Source organism: Cibotium barometz, chromosome 7 (assembly GCF_041138505.1).
Source record: "Cibotium barometz isolate CiBa-2024 chromosome 7, ASM4113850v1, whole genome shotgun sequence".
In the NCBI taxonomy this organism is placed as follows: Eukaryota; Viridiplantae; Streptophyta; class Polypodiopsida; order Cyatheales; family Cibotiaceae; genus Cibotium; species Cibotium barometz.
Window position 1 is genome coordinate 26650658 of NC_141052.1, and position 15169 is coordinate 26665826.

Here is a 15169-nt window from a genome sequence, read left to right on the forward strand (position 1 = left end):
TCATCTTTTGCAAATGAACATTTATCGTATTCACAAGCTATGCAAAAAGGCAAAGAAAACGGAAAAGAAAACTTGGCAAATGATGGTTGGCAAACACCTAAAACCAATGTTGCATCGCAGGCAACTGTTGCCAACACGAAACTGGGCCCTGGATGCTTCCTCCTCACACATGGCTGCGTCAAACTTGCAACATAATATTGTGGGCAAGAAGTGGGAACAAATGGTGGACATGCATAAAGCGCAGACTCTTATGGAAGTGCAAGAGATGGAATTGCAAATGTAGGCACATGAAGTTGAAATGCAAGAAAATATGTGCATTATGATAATGGGGAACACATGCCAATGGCAGATGCCTGAGTAGGTTGTGTCATCTTCTTTCTTGTATATATTTCTCATGGTAGGCCCCCTTAAATGCTTTACGTACAATGTCAATGGCCTCTGTGATGTAAATAAATGGAGGTGTTTTTGGTGCTATGTAAATATGATGAAACCGGATACAGTTTGCTTGCAAGAACATAATCAGAATGAGTTCGTAGGGCAAGTAGGTCACTTTGCTGGTTATGGCATCTTTTATGCAAGCTTGGGTGCATTTTCAAGAGTTGCCTTGTTGGTCAGATATGAGTTACAACCGGTTTTAGCACATAATGACTCGGATGGTTGTTGGTTGGTGGTTCAATGTTTGATAAATGTTGAGATGTATGAGTTCACGGCTCTTTATGTGCCAACTGTTTTAGCCCAGAGAGCAAGGTTATGGGCAGAGATTTGTGACTATTTCTTGTGTGGGGATTTTAACAATGCTCCTCAGCATGGGGATAACTCGTCTGGACATTCACATATGCTAGCTCCTGAGAGGTTTTGTTGGAATTCAATGATAAATATTTTACAGGCTATTGATTTGTGGACTCAAATGTGCCCTAGGGTGTCTAGCTTCACTTTTCATCACATGGCTTTTTCTCAATATCAAGCCCGCCTGGATAGATGGTATTTATTACATGCGGATCAATACGATGATTTTATATGCAAAATTTGGGTGGATCACTCACAAGTGTTATTTGACCATGTACCTCTGTGGATGGGGCTATACTTCGGACTGCAATTAGATGGTCGTCCTTTATAACGCTGTCGTCTGCTTCTCATCAATAATTGTTACCCCCTTGCATGACATTTTTCATAATTTGGTCAAAGAGGTTGCTTAAGTTGCAAATGTTGGAAAGTACAGATGTGGCTTGGTATCGTATTGCTTAGAGGATCCAACTCATTATTAGAGACTATGGTCACTGGTATCTGCATGAAGAAAGACAGAGAGTCCATAATGCAAAAGAAACTTGTCAAGCTCTGGCGGAGCTTGCTTACACCACCAAGAATCTTTCGGTGTTTGAAGAAGAGGATTTATGCAATGCAAAATATGTTCTTGCTAAAAATAACAGACGTAAGCTAGAAAAATGGCAAGTCAAAGCCAAGCAACGGCTATTCAAGGATAAGGGATGCTCTTCAAAGGATTTCTTCAAAAGCTTACATTTTGAACGCCAAAAAGACACCATTAAACGTGTCAAGACCTTGACGCAAACTTGGACATGTTCCAAACAACAATTGGCCGATGAATGTGTGTCCCACTATGCGCATGTCTTTGCTACTACAGATCGTCTTAATGTCCAAGTTCAGGCTGCTAGGAATCAGTTGCTCTCTCATGTTTCATGCATAGTATCCCAAGAAGAGGCACTCTCTATGGAACAGTGCTTCATGGAGGAGAGGCAATAAAACAATTGGGCACTTAGAAATCTCCAGGTTGGGATGGTTTAAATGTGGAATTCTTCTTGGATTTTTGGGATGATCTCAAACATGGTTTGCTTTTCATGATAAATGATGCTTGGTGTACTTGGAAAATGCCCAAATCATGGAAAGAAGGGCTTGTAAAACTTCTTCCAAAAAAAGCCTATGTGAGACCATTGCTGATTGGTGTCTAATTACTCTAATGCTCGTAGTATACAAATTGGTCGCCAAAATGTTGGTCAATAGTATTAGGGTAAAAGGGGTACTTTATGCAGGCTCACACGAGGCGCAATATGGTTTTGTCCCGCTCAGACATATAACGGATAACATTGCAAATGCCTTCATTGGGGTTGAATATGCAAAATATACAAAACAAGATCTGCTTATTTTGCAAGTGGACATGGAGAAGGCCTTTGACACAATGCAATGGGATTTTATTGTGGTGACCATGTGCAAAATGGGCTTTGGAATTAAGATATTCAATCTTGTGTATTGGTTGTATCAAGGCAGTGAGGCATCATGTATTCTTGATGGTGAACTCTCTGACTTGTGGTCTTTGGGTAAGTCAGTGTGTCAAGGATGCCCTTTGAGTGTTTTATTATATGCCATAGCAACTCATCCTTTGCTTCTATATATGGATCATCTTACTCGGCAAGGTACCCTTCATGGTCTTCAATGCCCATCTGGCAAGTATTTTGTGGCATAGGCTTATGCAGATCATTCCTTCTTCATGCCACGAGATGATCCTCGTGATCTCCGCATTGTGATGGATGCCTTGGATCTGTTTGGTACGGTTGTAGCTCTCCGAATTAATTTTCGCAAATCCAAGCTTATCCCTCTCAAAACACAAGCTTGGCACAATGTCTTGTGGCCAGGGACTCTTGTTCCCACCAATCAGTTGATTAGACATTTGGGTTACCCACTTGCATGGCATATGTTGTTCAAACTCTAGGCTGATTGGGTTTTGCAAAGAATAAATGCTAAACTACAGTACTGGAAGTTGGCCACATGGCCTTTACATGTCAGACTCCGTATAGTGTAGTCCATTCTCATTGCATATATACAGTTTTTCTTGCCTCTGCTTGCTTGGCCAAAGAAGCACTTGGATGAGTATATGTCTGCTGGGCACTGATGACGTTAGTGGGGATTTCGTAGTATCTAGTCCATACTATGCATAATGGAGTTGATAGTTATATAGTCTTGTGGGTTGACTACCATGAGTATATAACATGCACGTTCCTAAAAGGTGAATTTGGGCATGTTCCTAGATTCATCTAGGTATATAATTCAGCTATATTAGTGGACATGTAGATTTCACGTTGTGAAGTTTTCGTCTGAGTTGCGGCCAGTTGATTCTTTCTATCTTTAGTGGTGCATTTGCCTTATCAACTACTTATTTGCTGTACTAATTCTTTCTATTTGCTACTTCCCTTAGTGCTAGGCTTCATTATGGCTAAGTCTTCCCTGCATCTCCTGAGGTTTGACAGAAACTCAGTACGAAGGGCTTTGTGTGAATATATGCTCTTATGTGTGTGTGTGTGTGTGTGTGTGTGTGTGTGGAGTGCATGTGAGAGCATATCTTGATACAGAGTTCTGCACCCACTATTGGGCACTGATGACATTAGTGGGGATGTCGTAGTATCTAGTCCATACTATGCATAATGGAGTTGATAGTTATATAGTCTTGTGGGTTGACTACCATGAGTATATAACATGCACGTTCCTAAAAGGTGAATTTGGCCATGTTCCTGGATTCATCTAGGTATATATATATATATATATACTTTCGAAAACCAAACACAATACTAAAGGCCTCAGATTGCTGCGAAAAGACAAGCTCTGTATGCCAAGAAATCATGGGGGCATTAACATTCTCGACATTCATACACATGTCATTGCCAGGAAAGCCACTTTGCTCGTTGATTTTGCAGCTCAAAAACAGCCTTGGGCAGAGATGCTAGCAGCCATGTGCACCACTTTGAAGTCCGCCACATTTGGTGCATGGAACCCTGATTACGGGAAGATGGTTTTTGGGCACTTTACAAGGAAAATACCAGGCTGCCCTTTTAGTTTTAGGTTAATCATGAACTGGGAATTGCTAACGGAGAAATTGGAATGGCATGGAAGATCACCGGAGGTTGGAAACATCATGCGTCTGGAAAGCATACACTGGAGCATAGTTGTCGGGTACGAAAAGTTCGATTCGGTACGGTATGTTCAAATACGGTCTTGGAACACACCGCTAAATTTTGAAAATAAAAATATGGTGGAGGTATGGTCCATTTGAAAAATGCTTAAAAATACAAAAATAGATGCAAAATTTAGAGAAGTTCCAAGTTACAAGTTACCCAAAACATAAAAATTTAGAATGTTGCAAACTTGCAACTTGCATAGAAAATGAAAGTAGACAAATGTACATGTGACATGTCAAAGAGTCATGAATATATATAAAGCTGCAAAAGTCGGCATGCGGCATGGGCAAGTACAAAAATTTGAGTACAAAAATGCAAAAAGCCTATAGAGGACTATAGAGGCTAAAAACCTATGTCACCATCTATGTCAGAGTTGTCACTAGGCTCTTCAATATTCTCACAAGAGGAGGACACTTTAGAGCTCCCACCAAAATCTCCATCGCTAAGAACATTGGTCTCATCATCATATTCGGGCTCCCTGATATCATCATGAACTACTGAAGAAGATTTTGCAATGGAAGCATTCTCAACTCTAACCGTTGTGGGTGTAGAGCTCTGACTCGTGGAGCCATGTCTGACATAGTAGCAACTAGGCGATCAGAGCCTCGGGAGCCAAAAGTAAGGATGAGCCGAACTTGTACTCCACCTCTAGCTCGGCGGCTACGATGAGTGCGAGAGACTCGTCTATCAATCTCCTCTAGCTCTTTGTAGAGCTCCGTATATATGGCCTTCTCTGCATTACACTCCTTGTGGACACTTTTAAGAGTGTCCACTATCAACTTGAATTCGTTGACGTTTATCTACAAGTTTTGTAATTGATCAGGGGTCCTGGCTTATTAGTAAATCCACAAGTTACAACATATTTCAATTGTAAATAATAAAACATTGAAAGTTATGTAGGTCTAACATAACAATATACCTGTCTAGCTTGACTCATATCGTGCATTGCTCGCACCATGCGCAAGTTATTGCGACAATAGACTAGCCGCTCTAACTATCTCGTGCTTTGCCGATTGCGTAACTTCGTGTGTATAAGTGAGTAGGAACTCCAGTTCCTCTCACATACACACGAATAGCAATCCTAATCCACACATAAACAATGTTTAGGATTCTAGTATCTACACATAATTATAATTTTTAGGCTTTAGCTCAAGTGTTAAGAGTTAAAATCTCTTAACAAGTTAGTAACTTAGTGCAAAGTGGTTAGCGGTTACTTGTGCTAGAATCCTCGAAGCTACTCTTTGTAGGTGAGGCTGTTGGTAAGCAAATGACTCCCGCCAAAAGAGAGGCTTCAACATTAAATCCCTCCTCCAACATACCACATTAGCGAATGTGGAGCCCCTCTGATCGTTATAGTTGATGAGCTCTTGTAAGAACTGAAATTGTCCACTCTCATCATTGGGCAATGATTTCAGTAAGAAAGCATCCCTAGCTGAAAGCAACTCTTGATCAGTGAAAAGTGAGAGTGCTTTGTAGGCAAGATGCAACAAACCAGCAAGGCAATGGATAGGCCTCTTCATCCGCTTCCATCTCTTCTCCACGAGTGCCAAGATAGCATCGCGTAGAGGAGTAGCCTCAAGGGGATCACTGTGAATTTTAAAATAAAGAAAGAATATATTATATGAGAAAAAAGAAAGAATAAGTATTTAGATTAACACTCTATTTTAGTTCATTAAATTATTCTTGAATCTTATTTACCTTGTTAGCATATACTCTGAATCAAGCTCATCGAGGACTGTGGTGTGATGAATCTTGGCAGTGGCCTCTCTCAAAGTGAGTGAGGAGCTTCATAGTAGCCCTCTCCATGTCTGTCATGCGTAAAACCCTATACAAGGGAGTAATCGCAATGACTAGGACACGAACCTGGCGCCATAACTCCTCTCTCAAGCATAGCCGTTGAATGGCTCTTGCCTCATTGACACGCAAAGGTATCTCACCTTGTATCGATTCCTGCTACTCCGGCGAAACCACTGTTACTTGGAGCTTAGGCATCATATCATAAAGGTGCTCTAGAAGAAGCCACATGTAGGCAAAGCGTGTCGAGGAGGGCTTCTTCATCTCCAAGTTGCTGTGATGGTGGAAGATAGCGAGGGCCTTGACTTTTTGACTGAAAAAAGTGACAATATGAGTGGCTTGTGTCACCACAGTCTTCACCCACTCTAACTTGCCTATGTCCTCCATAAGCAAGTCAAGGCAGTGAGAGACACAAGGAGTCCATACTATGGACTTAAACTTCGCTTCAAGCAAGCGGCCCATCTTGTGGCAATTGGACGCATTGTCCGTAACCACTTGAACCACATTTTCGGGGCCAACCTACAAGGATGATGGATGCATGAAATTTGAATGAGAATATGGAAAATAAATGAGACTTGAAAGTTGAGTAAAAGGCAAAGGCTAAACTTTAAAAGCTTCAAACTCAAAAATTAAGATTGTATCTCACCTCCATTAGGGCTTGTCGAATGTGGCGATAGATGAAATCGCTTGAGGTTTTCTCCCCCCCCCTTTCTGGCATCCACGGCTTGCAAGAAGTAAGTGGCAAGAGGGCAAGATACTAGAATGTTGAGGATGCTCCTCTTCTTTCTATCGGTCCATGTGTCGGAGGGGATGGAACACCCATACTTCACCCATCCTGCTCGGACGGGCTCGAGGGTCTTGTTGATTCTCTCCTTTTCTTTATCAAGTGCCTTCGTACGCATGTCGTTGTAGGTGGTACCATGCCGAGGGTGATGGCATGGTCCTACTTCGGCAATGGCCCTTACCATCCTTTGCCATTGAGGAGTTTTAAGGACACGCAATGCGAGATTGTACTCAATGACTGTGCGTGCAATCTCCACATTTGCCTCTTGTGTGGAACCTCAAACTCACTTGGTCTCTTTGATGAGGGGTTGAAGTTGGTCAAGGGAGAGAAGGATGCGGAGAAGGATGAGGAGGATGTATCCTTTGCCGGCGGGACGACTTCATCTTGAGCGGCGGCAACGGCGGGGGAGACTCTTCCACTATCACTTACTTTGTCAAGCAAGGAGTATTTCTTCACAATGCCATCGGAAATCTCTTGAGGGATCATCTTGCAAGGTGCAATTTGCCCCCCCATCTTGGAGAGATGTGCAAGAAGCCTAGTGACACTACTAGTGTAGGCCTTGCCACAATACTTGCAAGTCAACTTCCATGCCCTCGACTTCCCCTTGTTCTTCTCATGGGTAATGGCATGCAAAGTAAAGGCTTCATGCTTTTCTCTCATGGTGAAAGAGGAGAGAGGGAGAAGGAAAAGGAGAGGGAGGGGGAGGCTTGAGGAAGAGGGAGAGGCTTGAAAGTTGATAAAGAGGGACAGGCTTGAGCCTTGAGGGGGAGGCTTGAGCCTTGAGGAAGAGGGAGATGTTTGAGAGAGCCTAGAGGGGAGAGAGGCTTGAGCGCCTTGAAGGAGAGCTCAAGGGAGAGGATAGACTTGAGCAATGAGAACTTGTGAGGGGAGGGTTGAGCAATGAGCACTTGTGAGGATGGGGTTTGGGAAGGGGCTATTATATAGATAATAGGGAGAGGCTCAAGCAAAGCCTAAAGGCAACCAAAGGCAAGACTCAAGCAAAAGCTAAAGCCCCAAGAAACGCCCAAGAAATTGCTCTCCAAAAAAAGGTGCAAAAAACGGTCAACAAACGGCAAAAAAAAAACGGACTGTACCGCTAGTGGACAGAACCGTGTCGACCATACCGTCTCGTACCTCCAGGACGGTGCGCGAACCGGGTGCCACTATGCACTGGAGTAGGTTGTTTCGTGCTTCGTTAGGCCTTCTTGAACCACGGAATGCTTGCTTCCTCTCACAAAAGAATGTACGTTTCGTGGCAGATGTGGTCAATGATGAAGGTTATCTCCTTTCCGGAAGCAAGCCAGAGGTATATGCAGGTTTGCAGGCAATGGCAGGAAACGCAGAAGATATTGTACTTCCCTTTCTCTCGCTCTTCTGCATATTGTCGGACAGAACTGTAGGCAGCTAGCAGGCTACGCAGGTGCAAATAGTTAGGTGAAGGGGTGCAGTCGGGTAGAACACACACTCTCTCTCTCTCCCTTGCAAACAGTCAAGGCAGGACTCTCTATACCTCTTTTTATAGGCTTGTGGGTGGTGTCAGACGCACACGGATTCAAACTCATCTTTCTTCCGGCTCATGGGTTGTTCGGGAGTGTCTCTCCTGGTCCCTTGTGAGAGGAGGGATTTGCAGCCTAAGAGGGTAGAAACAGGAGTAAATTTAGCATGTTTTTGGGAAGAGTTTACAGGTTGATGTATGGCTGTGTTTTTGGCTATGTGCATGGGCCAATTAGATCTGTATTCAAGGCCTCATGGATGTACTATCTTGGCTGATTAGAGATGAATAATAGTGTGGTGTTTTGAGGCATAGGGCTGTGTGAAACCTCTATGCTGAGAGGTCCAGAGGACTGGCAGTTTGGACATGCATATGTATAAGCCATGAATGGCCATGATGTATTCAGTTAAACTCTTCCATTGAATGTGAATAAAGAAATACCTAAAGGGGCGCCAAGCTTTGGGGCCAACAAGTGTCGCTGTTCTTTCTGTGTACGAGCACTCTAGCTCCCTTTTGTCTGTCTTATTTGCTGGACTATCAACTGTGTTTGGGTGAGTGCTACTCTACCGCACTTTGGTTTCTACCAGAGGCCGGTAGGCCGGACGTAGCGACGGCGGAAATTAACAGGAGATTCTTCTTGATACCTAGTACATACAATACACGGGAGAGAATGATCATCCCCTCATTTGTAGGAGTGAGCTCAATCTTTCCAACTCCTTTAACGATATAACCGGAGTTTGCACATATATATGTGCCCTCCTTGGGAGCATCTTCCAAGGAAGAGTAGATGACGTGATGTGATGTGCTTGCTAGCACCACTATCAAAGTACCATACATCAACATCTGTAGCTGCCATGCATACATCATGTAAGGAAGGATCATAGCTGCAATGTACCTGGAATACCCATTCATCTTGAGCATAGCTAGCTGAATCCTTTTTGTCAGTACTAGGCGCTGATGCATCGGCCACAGACATGCCAAGAGTCTTTCTTCTCCTTCTCTTTTGCAAGCCTTTTCTTGCACTCATTTATGTAGTGCATTGGCTTTCGACAGTAATTACATTTACCCTTCTTCTTGGGCTTCTCATTGTCACCCTTGTCTACATCCTTGCCAGAAGAGGCAGCTGTCCCACCTTTAGTCTTGTAGCCTTTGTGGCAGTGGATGCCTTACCTTTACCTTTGTCTTGAGCAGCAAAAGCCTAATCACCAATCCTCATTCGCGACCTGTTCGTCAGGGATTGCTTCTCTTGCAAGAGCAAAGACGCGATCTCATCAAAAGAAAAGGCATTTGTATTGCCTTTCATGAGTAACTGAAGTGTAGTAGCAAAGCCATCATATGAGTCAGGCTCATCAATGTTGGCTAGCTGTTCTCGAAGGTCTTTCATCTTCGTGACACTCTTATCCATAGGGTCACCCTCATCCAAATGCAACATGTCCAGCTGCTTTTTCAGGTAGGCTACCCAAGCCATGTTGCGCACGTGATATAGTGCTACAAGGGCATCCCACGCTAACTTAGCAGTGACACATGAATGGTGGTATAATGCTTCTCTTCACTGAGAGAGCAATGAGGGAATGTGCCTGTGCATCTTTCGAATCCTATCCTCTTTGATTTGCAATAGGAGGTACAGGTGCTAGTATGACTGAAGCGATCAATAACTCATGTAGAAGAAGCAAGAGCAGGCTGTTGCATTGCAGATACTGGACGTTCTTCATCTCTTGTAACTCTTTCCCAAAGGCCTTTTGCAACCAGTAAGTGCCTCATCATATAAGCCCACGATGGGTAGTTAGTCCCGTCAAGCTTGTCTTCGGTAGCAAGCATCCCAAACACATTATTACCAGCCATATTGTCTGCAAGTGTACTCTCTGTACCCAACTGAATGCAAGTGTACACTCTGTACCAGCCATATTACCAGCCATATTGTCTGCAAGTGTACTCTCTGTACCCAACTGAATGCAAGTGATGCCAAACCCCCAAAATGCTGCAAGTATGTATGCTACTGATTGCAATGTGAAACACTGCAAGTAGCTCTCTGAAGACCTACAAAAGTATTGAACGGAGTAGGGATAGAGATTACTTTTTGTAATTTCTGCAAGCTCGGTTAAAGTATTTCGATGCCGGTACCACTGATGAGTAGCTTGAAGTCTTTTGCACGCACCCCTATACTCGGTTCAGCTCTGTTTTGGGACAAGCTGAAAATTTGCAAAGGTGTTTTGGAGGCCCAAACGAACTCCGATTTCGATGATGTTTGGCTTAGGAGACTCTAGAAGAGACGAGGAACACAATGGTGAATTTTTTAAAATGGGAGTTGCAACGGTGGCGTTGCCTGCTCAGCTGGGTGGCGACAGGTGGCAATGGGCTGAACTGCCACAAATTGAGCAGCATTGGGCAGATACCCAAATTGAAAAATTTAAAAGGGGGATGGTTAATTGGACTGCCGATGAGTTCGTGTGTGTACGCGGCTTCCGGGAGCAGGCTATGTGAGTCGTGAGAGTACAAGGAGAGCCACATAAAGCAATAGATTACGTGTTAAGTGCGAAAAGTACAATATAAGACGAACCCTATAATGAATAAAGGGTGGGTTCACACCTAGAGTGCACATGGAAACAAACTCCTCTTATGGGGGGTAAAAAGTGCCTTAGCTGGTCCTACTGGAGTTCACCCATCACTGCCATGACATAGATGTCTAGAGAGCACACCCTCTATGTTTGGAAGGGTGGAGAGGATTTGATTGTGCTCATCCTTTATATGGATGACATGCTACTCACGCGACCTAATGATGACAATATTTCAGCATTCAAAGTCTTTCATCATTTGAGATGAAAGATCTATATCAGAGCATTGGTTCGCGTGACGAGCTCAAGAGGCAAGCAAAGGAAGCAGCACACGGGTAAGGATAACTCCATTTCTTTACCGTTGATTTGGAAGCAAATCTCTACAAGTAGCTGCTAGTCAAGAGCAGCATGCAGGGGTTCGTTGGACTATTTGATGCCATGATTTATAGCTAGGCTGGTGGATGCTTGATTTACTTGTGCAGACAAACCTTCATAGATAATTCATCAAATGCAATTTCTCTCACTTCCCTGGAGGTAAAGGGCAGACTTTAGCAATTCAGATTGGGCTAATTGTTTTGACATCTGAGTGTCCACTACTGGTAATTGCTTTCTTTTGGGTTCTTCATGCATATTTTATTTGAGCAAGAAGCAACCAACAATGGCCACTTGATCTTGTGAAGATGACTACATAGTAGCATTCACAACAACAGTTGAGTGTGAAAGGCTGAGAAGACTACTGGAAGATCTTTGTGTGGGATCACATACTACCACACTCATTCTCCCTGATAGTCAGAGTGCTATAGCCGTGGCATGAAACCCGGTTTCCCCCTATGCTCGTTCTAAGCACATTGAGGTGCACTACCGTTACGTCATAGAGGCTGCATGCAGGAGAGATCAGCCTCGTTTATGTCTCTACAACGACAACATTGCAGATCTGTTCACGAAGGCACTGCCCATGGAGAAGTTTGAAGCTTTCCAAAAAGATTTAGGCTTACTATCTTTTGGGGAGTGATCTGCTAGATCTCTGATCATGTTCATATCATCTCTACGGGGCAGATTTGTGAGATTTTTAGTATTGACAATCTGAACTAGGGACACCAGGGCACTTTTTACCTTGTAGACACACTCTTTCTAAGTGTGTAAAGTACTTGTAGCTTGATCTCATTATTGTGTGGATCGTGTTGTTTCACTCTCTCCTTCTGCAAGTCGACAGCGCTTTGTATGCTTCATTGCTAACCCTAATCCTAACCCTAAACTAACTAACATCACTAGCTATTTTGGCCTTTTTGACCTGAAATCGGTTGGCAATGATTGCTATTATATTCTGGAAGAAAATTCTTTTTAATGCTTTTTTTAGGGGAAAAAACAAAAGCTGTTAGCGCTTACAACTGTACTTGTGCTCTCAAATTATGAAGTTAATTAGATTTCCTGTCTTGGGGTGAATGGCTGTACAAGACTCCAAGGCAACCCTTCAAAAAAACTGCAACCACTGCTCTTTCTTTCCAGCTTTGACTGACTCATTTGGTTTATGCAGCTTCCTTTGAGCCCTACTTTGGCTTCATGATGGCAGACTTCTGAATGTTTTCATAGAATCAGAGATGGTCTTTTGATGTGGACTGACTTTTGATTTTGCAGTTTGAGACCATGAAGGGTGGACTTCTAGAATTGTCTCTGATACCAGCTTCAGGCGGGGGGTTTCTTAGTCACGTAGCTGCCAAAGTGGTGTCATTACTGAAGGTAGCATCAATTTGATTATAATTCATTCATTAACATTTTATTTGTATTATACTCTATATGACCGTATATGTACACAGTAATGCAGAGTCAAATTCACACTCTCAAAAAATTGTTCAGCTTGGAAGCAACAGTTGTATTGAATATTCTGAAAGCACACTGCCTTTTGTATATCTTTGGCTTTTGTGGGGGTTCCTCTAGTTATCCTAATGCCTTTTTGCAGTTTGCTTATTTCCAATTATATGAGGTGAGACCTTACAGTCATGTGGTGTGAATGACTATTAATGATGAGCTGCCTGTTAACGACGATCTGATGATGGAGATGGCGGCAAGTCCGTATGCGTGTGCTGGAGTGACTGAGTTGGAGACCAGGGCTGGCAATTTTTGGCAACTAAGCAGAACGCTGGATGGATGGAGCCCTATGACTGCCACACAGCCCCCACGGCTGCGTGCATAATTCCAGTAACTGGATGCTGGAAGGTGCACCCAGCATGGAGGTAAGATTCAGGGCCTAAGAAGTAGGGCCTATAAGAGCATCCTGCAATGGGGAAGAGATGGAGAAGAAAGATTAATGAACATCTATCTACTAAAGACCCAAAGGGTCTATGAGTAAAGACCATAAACATGGAAACTAAAAATGCCATACAACACAGGCCCTACATGTACACTGAATAGTAATGTCAGTGAGACCGATGGAGCACATCAAATGTCATCCTCTTCGTTTATAGTATACTTGGAGGCAATGTCCACCACCAAGGGGGTGCCGTTCTCTGTCGCTGGAGTATGTCTCTGATTTGGAACTGGCGGGATGAGGGCACAGATCTCGGGGTCATGGGCTTCTAGCGCTCTGGAGGATCTGTGCTCTCTCTCTCTCTCTCTCTCTCTCTCTCTGGTGGACAATACGTCTGGCCTGGGGGCTTCCAAGGGTTGGCTGCCTCCTCGGAATGCTAGATGTCATCAAGTGTGGGCCAAAGAAATCTATCATAGTGGTCTAGGCAGTCGTGAGTGTGTGTGTCTGTATCTATCGATGAAATCATAGATCTCTTCAATGTACAACTCGGAATGAGTGCGCAGCCCTGTTTAACCTGGATGTTGCTATTTATCTCCCCTAAGAGGCCTCCTGCTGCCCATACCCAGCTCATATAATGCCATCACACACCATACCCTCTAGGTAGTCGTGAGAGTGTGCCTTAGTATCTATCGATGAAATCAGAGATCTCTTCAATGTACAATTCAATAGTGTCAGAATGAGTGTGCAGCCCTGTTTGACCTGGATGGTGCTATTTATCTTCCCTAAGAGTCCTCCCACTGCCCATACCAAGCTCATATAATGCCATCACACACGATATCATCTCTGGTGGGAAATGCAAGTGGTTTAAGAGTCGTTATCTCGAAACTGAATCAGAGTCCTTCAGAAAGTCCACAAAGGAGCAGTATAACCAGTGTCTGGGTGCCCTCCCCACCTCAATGGTGGCCTGGACAGTGAAAATTTGGTTTAGTGTCAAATAGTTCCTGAACCTGGCGTACCCTCTCTCTCTCTTTGCCGAATCGCCAATCTCGGCCTCAATAGTGGCCCTGAGAGTGAAAATGTGGTCTACTGTCAAATAATTCTCTTGAACCTGGCGTGCCCTCTCTCTCTCTCTCTCTCTCTTTGTGAAAATGCCAATTTCGGCCTTAAGTAGGGCTCCATAAATTTTGGCCATGATCATGATGGTCTGATAGCTACCCAGGTCCATGCGATCTCCTGCCTTATGGAATGGGACAATGGTGTTGGTGGTTTTAGAGAGGGGAAGCCTTCATACAAAGCCCGGTTGAAGATATGTGTCAGGACAAGGGCCAAGATGGGATGCCCATGTGTGAAGGGTTCTGTGTGGATGTCCTGAGATGAAGAAAGGTATAAGTTGGCTGTGTGATGGTAGAGATGATGGGCATAATAAGATGAGCAGAGATCTTGATGAAAGAGGATACGGATGTAAGTGGAGGAAGGGGGGCATGGTGCAGGAGATGATGAAGGTGAGATATGCGTGATCTGCCCTGATGGGTGGTGAACTCACAGATATGTCACGCATAAGTGCAGGAGACCCCATAAGAAAATCAATTGTGCTTGAGTCGCCACTGTCATGTGCATGCTTCCTTGAGGAGGATGGACATAGACACTGATCTCCCTTGCAGACACCTTTTAAGCAAGATCCGGAGGTGAGTCTGTACCTATTGGGCCAGTTTTGATGGCCGAATAGGTTCCCTGAGGTGCCCAGAATGTGCGCCAATGGATGGGACATAATTTGGGCACAATAAGAACATGTTTGATGACCTTTTGAATATATTTTTTGGGTTGATGCATATTTTTAGGTGAATTCAAGTCATTCAAAGGCAGATGAGCGGAAGAGGAGCAAGAATTTGCAGTGCCTCATACCCTTGGCATCAGACAAGGCTATCTGTGATCTCATTATACATAATCATGTTTTGAGCAAATACAAAGATTTAGGTAATTTAATCCTTATCTATTGTGTATTTGCAGAATCTATTAGCATTAATCTTTCCATGTGATTAGCATCAGCTTCTGCAGCCATGATAAAACCACACTGTGGGAAGCAGGTCAGGCTGTCCGATGATGTCCAACATGACATCCCGTTAGGTCATGCATAGTCCCCAACTAGGAAGCTCCTGTCATAGCTAGTGATATGCCCTGTCTTTGCTGAGGCCTGCTATATCCCTGATTTTGACGCATTCATCTCTGAAAGCATCCCTAGGTCTGCATGAAAGTCATACATATGTACTGTGTCTCAACCAATTTCTTTCATGAACACAACTTTACAATTTGGACATATCATTAGGTGGATTTAGATGATGA

The 15169-nt window shown here is 43.7% G+C and overlaps 1 protein-coding gene across 1 annotated transcript in view; it reads left to right on the top strand.

Moving 5' to 3' along the window:
• The window catches only part of LOC147636840 (MICOS complex subunit), a 74328-nt gene that overhangs the window by 38462 nt on the left and 20697 nt on the right, over positions 1 to 15169 (top strand). Inside the window, exon 10 of the mRNA XM_086800395.1 lies at positions 12220 to 12321. Coding sequence (XP_086656521.1) covers positions 12220 to 12321 — 102 coding nt within the window. The remainder of the gene's footprint in view (positions 1 to 12219; positions 12322 to 15169) is intronic.